This window comes from Herpailurus yagouaroundi, unplaced genomic scaffold (genome assembly GCF_014898765.1).
Source record: "Herpailurus yagouaroundi ecotype Mexico unplaced genomic scaffold, PumYag 569, whole genome shotgun sequence".
NCBI classification, from domain to species: Eukaryota; Metazoa; Chordata; class Mammalia; order Carnivora; family Felidae; genus Herpailurus; species Herpailurus yagouaroundi.
In genome coordinates, this window is record NW_024412786.1 from 2,237,758 (window position 1) to 2,247,681 (window position 9,924).

Below are 9,924 nucleotides of genomic sequence, written 5' to 3' on the forward strand. Positions count from 1 at the left end.
AAGTCAGAGACTTGGATTTGGTGGCGGGGAATGGGAAGGCGGGTGATATTCCCCCGAGAGAGGAGTCCTGTGTCTTTCATCCCGTGTGCTGTCCCCCCGGGTCCAGAACAGTGAACCCCGGGCTGGAGCAGGACCATTCTGCTGCCTCTTCCAGGTTCTCCAACTCCCTGGCTTACTACGGGCTGGCCATAGACCTGCAGAAGTTTGGACTCAGCGTATACCTGGTCCAGGTCCTGTTTGGGGTCTTAGACATCCCGGCCATGCTGGTAGCCACCACCACCATGATTTACGTGGGCCGCCGGGCCACAGTGGCTTCCTTCCTCCTCCTGGCGGGGTTCATGGTGATCGCGAACATGTTTGTGCCAGAAGGTGAGCCATCCCTCACCTTCCCGGCCTCCCTTCCCCCTTTCCAGGCTCCAAGCCTCACCCTCTGCCTCCTCTCCATGCCCCAGCCCCTCCTGAGCGCCCTGCTCCCACCACTACCCCTCTGCCTCCCTGATCCCGTCTGGGGCTCCGAGCACCCCCAACCCTCTGCTCTGCCTCCCCCCTCTACAGACATGCAGGCCTTGCGCGTGGCCCAGGCGGCACTCGGCAAAGGCTGCCTGGCCAGTTCCTTCATCTGTGTGTACCTGTTCACGGGCGAGCTGTACCCCACAGAGATCAGGTGGGTGCGTGGGGAGAAGCCGAGCAGCACCTGCCCCAACCTGGAAGGCCCGGGAGCTCCAGGTCGACACCTGCTGGGCTTGCTGAAGCAGGACCCCCTCTCCTCTCTGCTCGGCCCCCTGGCACCCAGGCCCTGGCACTCCCAGCCCTCTGGGAGGTCTGGGCCATGGCCACTGACCGTCCACACTTTCTAGGCAGATGGGGATGGGCTTTGCTTCGGTCAGTGCCCGCTTTGGGGGTCTGACTGCACCCCTGGTCACCACGCTTGGGGAGTTCAGCACCATCCTGCCGCCCTTGGGCTTCGGGGCCACCTCGATCCTGGCCGGCCTGGCTGTCTGCTTCCTGGCTGAGACCCGCAACGCGCCCCTGGTGGAGACCATCGAGGCCATGGAGAGGAGGTGAGGAGCCTCTGGGCACGGTGGCCAGACAGGCCCAGGTCCCCCGTGACACAACCCGGGGCAACGAGTGTCCTCCTGCGGCTGCTACAATGTCATGGCGAGTGGGGCCGTACTGGGAGACTCGTGTAGGCCGCGCCTACGCTTGTGTGTGGGATCTCGGCTTAGCGTCCAACAAGGACAGAGCCGGCAACCAGTGTCAAAACAGAGCCCAGAATAAACCGTGGACCAGGCAAAGCAGGCACGTGAGCTGAAGTAAAGCGGGGCAGAGAAGCAGGAATGGCAGTTTGTGGGGAGGGGAGGTATCACATCCTGACTCAAAGACAGGCCCGTGTGGCTGCCGTGGTGGCCTTCAAATTTGGCTCAGAGATTCCTGGCAACAGAAAGGGAGAGCCCGTTAATGACTTTTGTCCTACTGTCAGAGAGACAAAGTGATACCAGTTCTCTGGGGAAAGTGAAACTTTTCTCAACAGTTGGCACCAGATGAAATGTCTCTAATGATCTCCTTAGAGAGGTCACCGAGTAAGGTGACAATGTGTTTGACGATGTTTCTAAAAGTGCCGGGGTGGGGGCACCTGGGTGGCTCAGTCGGTTAAGCCCCCGACTTCGGCTCAGGTCATGATCTCGCGGTCCGTGAGTTTGAGCCCCACATCAGGCTCTGTGCTGACGGCTCAGAGCCTGGAGGCTGCTTCGGATTCTGTGTCTCCGTCTCTCTCTGACCTTCTCCCGCTCCCGCTCTGTGTCTCTCATTCTCAAAAATAAATAAACATTAAAAAAAAAATAATAATAATCCCCCATGAGCATCCTACATCTAACCTGAGCCATGGCCTAGGGCTGGACTCACATAGATCAAGGACAAGGACATATGCTTTGGCAAGTCCTGCAATTCTGCCTCCAAAATGTCTTTAGAACCTGTCCATCTCTGTCACCCCTGTGACCATCCCCCTCCTGGTCTAGATAACTATACAAGCCTCATAGCCTCCCCTGTCCCTTCCACTTTTTTTTTTTTTAAGCTTATTTCGAGAGAGACAGAGACAGCATGAGCAAGGTAGAGAGAGAGGAAGAGAGAGAGAGAGAGAGAGAGAATCCCAAGCAGGCTCTGTGCTGTCAGTGCAGGGCCCCACGAGGGGCTCAAATCTACGAAACCGTGAGATCATGACCTGAGCCGAAACCAAGAGTCAGACGCTTAACCAACCGAGCCACCCAGGTGCCCCTCCACTTTATTCTTCATACGGCAACTAGTGCAAAAGGCTTGCCATGTAAAGAAACACACCATTCCTCCTTGGAACCCTTCACTGGCACCTTTTTACATTAAAGGTAAAATCTGAAATCTCGGGGTACCTGGGTGGCCCGGTTGGTTGAGGGTCCGACTTTGGCTCAGGTCATGATCTCATGCTTTGTGGGTTCAAGCCCCATGTCAGGCTGGCTGCTGTTAGCACGGAGCCCGCTTTGGATCCTCTGTCCCCCCCTCTCTCTGCCTCTCTCCCACTGGAGCTCTCTCGCTCTCAAAAATAAATAATAAAAACATTTTTTAAAAATCTGAAATCTTAAAAAAAAAAAAAAAATCTGACCTCTTACAAGGCTCCCAGGATCTGGCCCCTGACGCCACCGAGGCTGTTCTCTCTGTCTGGAACGTTCCTCCCCATGCTCTCTACCTGTTTAATTCCCACCCACACTACAGATATAGGTCCAGACGCCCCAGATGCTGGGTAAATATTTGTCGGGAACCCAAGCCAGAGCGTGTTTGCGGGTATTCTGAGATGTTGCCTGAGGGACCCAAGTACATGAAAATGCAGCCGGAGAAGTGCCCTCCCCTGATGTTACTGCGATGGTTCTGATCCCGGCCATGTTTAAGATCACATTTTGCCTTCCCTGGCTATAGAGAAATCCCACCAATGCCAAATGAAATTCTAGCTGGGGTGACACCCCTTCCTTTGATCCTGCCAGGAACATTTATTCTAAAACTACCGTAGGTTGTTATGGATATGAACCAACAACTAAAAAATAATGGAGGCCATCTACTAAAAATAATTCTAATTTTTATAAAAGTTGATAACAAGGCCATTTTTCCCACAACAGTTTGCTGACTGGATCCGACCTAGCTGGTCCTGCCAGGAGTGTGGAAAACTAAGTGACCTCCAAAAAGGCAGGGAGCTCTCTTAAGCTCGACCAATGTTGCTTTGCTAGACAAGGAACTTTTTGTCCGAATCACAGGAGAGAAAGTCATTGAGACATCTCTCCCAAAGACTCGCGTGTGTATTTCCTTAGAACAAGGATGTTCTTGGGGCACCTGGGTGGCTCAGTCAGTTAAGTGTCCGACTCTGGACTTCTTTTTTTTTTTTTTTTTTTTTTAACATTTATTTATTTTTGAGAGAGAGAGAGAAAGAGACAAAGCTGAGGTGGGGGACGGACAGAGAGAGAGGGAGACAGAATCTGAAACAGGCTCCAGTCTCTGAGCTATCAGCACAGAACCCAATGTGGGGCTCGAACCCACAAACGGCGAGATCATGACCTGAGCCGAAGTCGGATGCTTAACCGACTGAGCCAGCCAGGGGCCCCTATACCCTGTTTACTTTGCTCAATTTGTTCCAAATTTGACCAGTAGGACCCCTTTGACTTCTGTGTTCCCTTAAAATTCTTTTTTTTTTTTTTTCAACATTTAATTATTTTTGGGACAGAGAGAGACAGAGCATGAACGGGGGAGGGGCAGAGAGAGAGGGAGACACAGAATCGGCTCTGTGTCTCCAGACACTGTCTCTGGACACAGGCTCCAGGCTCTGAGCCATCAGCCCAGAGCCCGACCCGGGGCTCGAACTCCCGGACCGGAAGATCGTGACCTGGCTGAAGTCGGATGCTTAACCGACTGCGCCACCCAGGCGCCCCCCCTTAAAATTCTTTAAGCACGTCCCTGTTTTCTGGCACAACCAGATAATCTAGGCTCATCACTTCCCTGTAGCTCTCCTGGGAGTGGCCATTTCTCTGAGCGTCCTGGTTCATTTAATAGAGAATGGTATTTAGAAGCCAAGATCCAGGTGAGAGGGGCTCACCGTTATTGGGGGTTTTCTACTCTCAAGCCCTCTCAGGGAACAGAAGCGGCGAATATATGAATATACATATAGATCACACACCTGTATATCTGTTTTTCTATATCCAGAGATCATACTGAAAACGATGAGCTCACACTATTACCTCCAACCTCAATCTGACACCCCCCACCGCCAGTTTCTCCCTTCTCATATTTAACTCCTTTCCCACATAATGGCTTGAAGACTGAATTGTTCAGGAGGGGAAGGGAAAAAAGTTTTCCATATATTCTCGATGGCACAGGTTGTTGTTCTCCTAAATAGATAAAGGACAATCCCCTCGGCCTCCCCGCTCCTCCAACCTCACATCCCTCTATCTTTCCCTTGAGCGAGTGTAACCGTGCCAAAAGGCAGACTAGCTGCACTCAAAGTCTATTTGCATTTCATATAAACTTTCGCACACAAGGGGCGCCTGGGTGGCTCAGTCGGTTGAGCGTCCGACTTCAGCCCAGGTCATGATCTCGCCGTCTGTGGGTTCGAGCCCCGCATCGGGCTCTGTGCTGACGGCTCGGAGCCCAGAGCCTGTTTCCGATTCTGTGTCTCCCCCTCTCTCTGCCCCTCCCCCGCTCACGCTCTGTCTCTCTGTCTCAAAAATAACATAAATGTTAAAAAAAAAATTTTTTTTTTAAAGAGAGAATAATTGAGTGGTTGGGGATGCCCCTAGACTTGAGAGAGACGGAATGAGCCAGGTTGAGAAGGGAGGGCGTGTGTTCCTGAAAAAGGGAACACCCAGTGAAAGCTCCTTGAAGTCCCAGAGAGCTGGGAGGAGCTGAGTGATGAACCTGAAAGGCCAGCCTGGAGAGGGGCAGGGGCAGCCGTAGAGATGACTGAGAATTTAGGCTTTTTTTTTTTTTCAACGTTTATTTATTTTTGGGACAGAGAGAGACAGAGCATGAACGGGGGAGGGGCAGAGAGAGAGGGAGACACAGAATCGGAAACAGGCTCCAGGCTCCGAGCCGTCAGCCCAGAGCCCGACGCGGGGCTTGAACTCACAGACCGCGAGATCGTGACCTGGTTGAAGTCGGACGCTTAACCGACTGCGCCACCCAGGCGCCCCGAGAATTTAGGCTTTTAAATCAGTAGAGAAACGACCGCAGGACTTGGAGGAAGGGATTGATGTGATCTGATTTTTAAAAACCCTTTCTGTCTCCTTTGCATTAGTAAATCTCAGCCTAAATGGGGCCTTGGGTTTAGGAATTTAGACCTTTCTACATTATCACCCCCACCCCCACTGCAGAGACCTTTTTGTATATACATTTTTTTCCCTAATCACACCCCCTCCCTCCCAATAACATTTTAATGCCACAGATATACTGTGTATCTATTCACGAACCGTGACCCTTTGGAAGACCACAAGCCATTGTAATATCTCAGATTTTTTGTCCCCTCCCCTGTACCAAGAACCACTTGTTGCCCCCTGGGGGCAATATCTCCCCCTCGAAGATTCATAGACAATGATAGCCTGTTCCGTCAGCCGTAGGACTCCTTGTAGTTAAGATTTTTAGAACCTCTGAGGGGCTTATAATTACATCCACATTCAGTATGTCTCTGCAAGGTTCCCGAGTGTTCTGGTCCATGGGCTTCTTCAGGAACCTGTAAGGAGCTCTTCTTGGCAATTCCCTTCCAACCAAATATGAGACAGAAACGACTCACCTTGTTCTAGTTTGGTAGGAAATAGTGATGCTGGGGAACCAGAGACAAGAGAGAGCCTCTCTCACGAGTCAGTCGAGTGGAGTTTTTGATATTTGAGACAATAAGAATTCAAGAACTCCTCAGCCAATTTCGTTTTCCTCAATTTCTAATCTCATCAACTAATTACGAGTGCTGGTCACAGGCCTTGGGTGTCGAGGATTAAGAGAAGAAAATGGCTTGTCCAAGGTTCAAGTTACCCATCTCCAAGATGGCCGCAAGCTGAGAGGGATTCCCTGTAACATACCTTCTAATGCTGGTTCCCGGAGTAACAATGGAAGGGAACTTCCTCCACTTCACAGGCTGACGAAAACCCACTTGTAAATAAATTATTTCTATGTAAGTTGCCAGATCCTTCATGAATCACAAGACTAGATAGATAGTGTTTCTTCAGAATGGCCTAAATGCCTGGTGTGGGGTTGGGTCAACCTCTGTGACCCAGTTGGACTTATGCCCCAGATTTTTGAGGCGACATAGCAAGGGAACAGTTGACTCATAACCCTGTTCAAAAAACCCTTTTAAGTAAGACTATCACATTCACAAAGAAGGAAATACTGATTGAAAATAAACAGAAGAGAGGTATTGAGGTCAGTCATAATGAAAGAAATGCAAATTAAAACAGGGGAGAGGTCATTTTAAAATACCCAATAAGGAAAAAAAAAATGGAAACATAGTAGTAGTCAATTAAGACGTAGGGACAGGAAGGAGGAAAGTCCTGCAACTTTTCTGGAAGTTTCTTTGGCATTGCTGTTCATGAGATGGAAAATTTTTCATATTCTTCTAAGCAGCAATGACATTTCCAGGATTCTGCCCTGAAGAAATAAGCTGAAATGTGGCCATTGTATGTGACGTAAATGTTTATTTACAAGGCTATTCATCACCATGCTTGATGTATCAGGAAAAACATGTCAACTCTCCAGATCTCCAACAATTTAAATAGATTATGATATATTGTGCAATAATTAAAAGTTATGTTGGTGAAGAGTTTTTAAGGGCATGGGAATATTTACAATATAAGGTTAAATAGTATATTAAAATAATTATGATAGTTTCTTAATTATGTCCGGAAATAGAGACTCGAGGGGTGCCTGGCTGGCTGAGTGGGTAGAGCATGTGACTCTTGATCTCAAGGTCATGAGTTTGAGCCCCACGCTGGGTGTGGAGATGACTTAAATAAAGAAACAAAACTAAACAACAAAAAAGAAACAAAACAACAACAAAAAAGAAATAGGGGCTCAAAAGAGAGAAAGAAATAGGTTGAAATGGTGACAGTGGTTGCCTCAAAGTATGAGTGACGTTTAATTTTTTTTCCTAGCTGGTTTACATTTTAAAAATTATCTCCAGGTGTCTGGTTGGCTCAGTCAGAAAAGCATGCAACTCAGTCTTGGGGGACTGAGTTTGAGCCCCAAGTTGAGTGCAGAGACTACTTAAATAAATAAAACTTAAAAAAATTTTTTCGACATAAAAATTATCTTCAAATTGTCTACATTGAGCAGGTTTTCTTTGGTAATTAAGGGGGAGAGGCACACAAGGAAAGCATTTATAAGCATTCAGTTAAGTCGTTTCCCAGACACAGGGTAGCCCCTCTGGGGGCCTAGAAGCTAAGGAAGGGTCTGACGCTCCTTAAAGCCTGCCATGATCTTGGAAAGACCCAGATGATAGGCAGCAGGGCCTGGACAAAGTACCAAGGATCCAATCAGTGACCTTCCATGGAGCCTCTCCCATTGGTACTGGGAGCTTAGAGAGGGGAGGGGTGGGGGATGGGCTCTCAGCCTTGCAGCAAGAGGTCTGGCGCTCCACCAAGGCCAAAGCCCAGGCCATTGGTTAGCTGGGACCTCCTGCCGCCCTCTCCTCCATGGTGAACACCAGTTGCATGGCTGACCCCGGCATGTTCTTAACGCTGACTGTATTGTATTTCAGACATTAAAAAAAGAAAGAAGACCATGGACTTCAGGTCACACAACAGGCTGCCTCTGGTCATCTTTGCTCATAAGATGACTTTTAAAAGTGATATTGAGCAAGCCTAACCATTGTAGCAGTTGGATCTGGAGAATGTGTGCCTCTGGGTTTCTCGGAGTTATCTTTGAAAGGGATGGGGAATCTGTCGCCAGAACTGGGGAGAAACTGGCAGGCGAGACATAAGGGCCGTCCGTCAGCCCCCGCAGGCACACAACAGATACAACAGATAAGCTGGATGGACCGAGGGGGCAGAGTCAGGAAAGGCTTCAAGTGCAGAAAAGACACATGGAGGACAGCAAAGCGAGAAGAAAAGTGTTTCTTTGTGATTATCGAAGCAATAATCACACGCAAAAATGGCTTAAACGATTGAACTAAGAGATTAGAAATAAAAGAGTTACGAGGTAAGGATAAAAACACTGATAAAACATTTTTTTCATATTTCTTTTGAGAGAGAGAGAGAGAGAGAGAGAGAGAAAGCATGAGCAGGGGAGGGGCAGAGAGAGAGGGAGACAGAGAATCCAGAGTGGGCTCCAGGCTCCCAGCTGTCAGCCCGGAGCCAGACACGGGGCTCGAACTCACGAGCCGTGAGATCATGACCTGAACCAAAGTCGGACACGTAACCGACGGAGCCACCCAGGCGCCCCAGACACAGATCCTTTCAAAGAAACACGGATAAAAGAAAAGGACAAAACTTCAGCCGGTCAAGCAGAAAGCCCCAAGGGGCAGCTCTCGGACTTGGAGGCTTTCCTGGTGACCTCCCTGCCATCTCCCCTCCCCTCACTCTCCTCCCTGCCTCCAGGGCTGGCTGACTCTCTACCTGGGTTGGGGGAGAAGGGCCTTGGTAGTGCCCACTCCCCCAGGGTCTCTGCCGGAGCGCCTGGTCCGCAGGGAGCCAAGCCCGGCACCTACGAGTTCGTTGAGCCTCGTGCCCCATTCACCAGTTGGGTGACCTTGGCACGTCCTCACTGGAAAACTCTTTGACCTTGCGCTCTTTCCCTGAGGTGCCCCGTGAGAACTAGAGGGAGGGCTGCTGCGGCCCCCACCTTCCTGGGGACAGCAGCGACGCATGCCTTGCGCGTAGCACAAACACACCCATGAATGCTGTGCACACACCGTCTGCTTCTCACCCCTTCTTTTCTGCCTCTCCGTCTCATTTTTCCATTTGCCTTTTCATTTCAACAGAGTCCGACAAGGTCTTCGCAAGGAGGATGCAGAAGAGAAGACGGAAGAAATTTCTCTCCGGCAGCTGGGAGCTTCTCCCCTCAAAGAAACCATCTAAGCTGCCAAGAGCCTGGAGCTTGCTGGCTGCACCTTCTTTGGTGTTTAGACACCGCTGGGGCTTTTCCTGACAATGATCAGGGGTGAGGTTGGCCAAGGACCGTGGTGGCCCGGCGAGTCCGTGCCAAAGAGCTGCCTACAAACCAGAGCTGTGGCGACTGGAAGAAAACCGGCCAGCGGCAGCCAACTGGCGTCCCAAACATGCAGAAAGTCAAGAGAAATAGGCCCAGGCACCAAAGGAGGAGCTGTGTTCCCTTCCGTCCTTGAATCCGCCCCCTTAAGACCTCTGTTCATTCTTATCCCGCCTCAAAACACCGTCTTGGCAGCGTTAGGGTGGCTGACATTTCTGCCCCTGGTTGTCCCTGGAACAGCCCCACCCGGCTTGTTCTTGAGAACCCATTCTGCCCCACTCATGGGGCCTTCCCTCTTTCTGGCCGCATATGCAATTAAAGCTCTCTTCCCCTGTGTCTGTGACTTACCTTTTCAACTAGCAAATGTGGGACTTGCACGTGGTACGTGCTTTACGTGCTTAATAAGCAGTTGGTGAATAAGCGGTGAAACCAGACTTGGGAGACAGAGAGATCTCTAGCCCTCAGCTGCATTCCTCGAAGCACCACCTTGCAGAAATGGGATGTGGTTTGCTTCTCCACAAGTCTTGCAGAGAGACAAATCCCTGGTGTGGGACGGCATCCCTCTGACCTTGTGCCTGCCTCCCTGACCTTGACCTTCACTGGAATTCAGATTAGATTTACACCAGGGATTCAAGTCCTGGCTCATTTCGTAGTCTTAGGCAAACTTCCTTGTCTAATCCCTTCTTCCTGGAGCGGCCAGGGAATCGACGAGATCAGTGTCCCATC

At 50.2% G+C, this 9,924-nt stretch overlaps 1 protein-coding gene across 3 annotated transcripts in view; it reads left to right on the plus strand.

The window, feature by feature from the left end:
* LOC121023781 (solute carrier family 22 member 20) overlaps positions 1-9,534 on the plus strand; it is a 27,384-nt gene extending 17,850 nt beyond the window's left edge. For 2 of the 3 annotated variants that reach the window (XM_040465881.1, XM_040465880.1), the window contains exons 7-10: positions 155-369; positions 556-664; positions 858-1,061; positions 8,972-9,534. In XM_040465881.1, coding sequence (XP_040321815.1) covers positions 155-369; positions 556-664; positions 858-1,061; positions 8,972-9,068 — 625 coding nt within the window. In that variant the 3' untranslated portion in view covers positions 9,069-9,534. Of the gene's footprint in view, positions 1-154; positions 370-555; positions 665-857; positions 1,062-8,971 lie in introns of those variants that run through there. The other variant, XM_040465882.1, reaches the window with a different exon arrangement.
* The last annotated feature ends 390 nt before the right edge of the window (positions 9,535-9,924 follow it).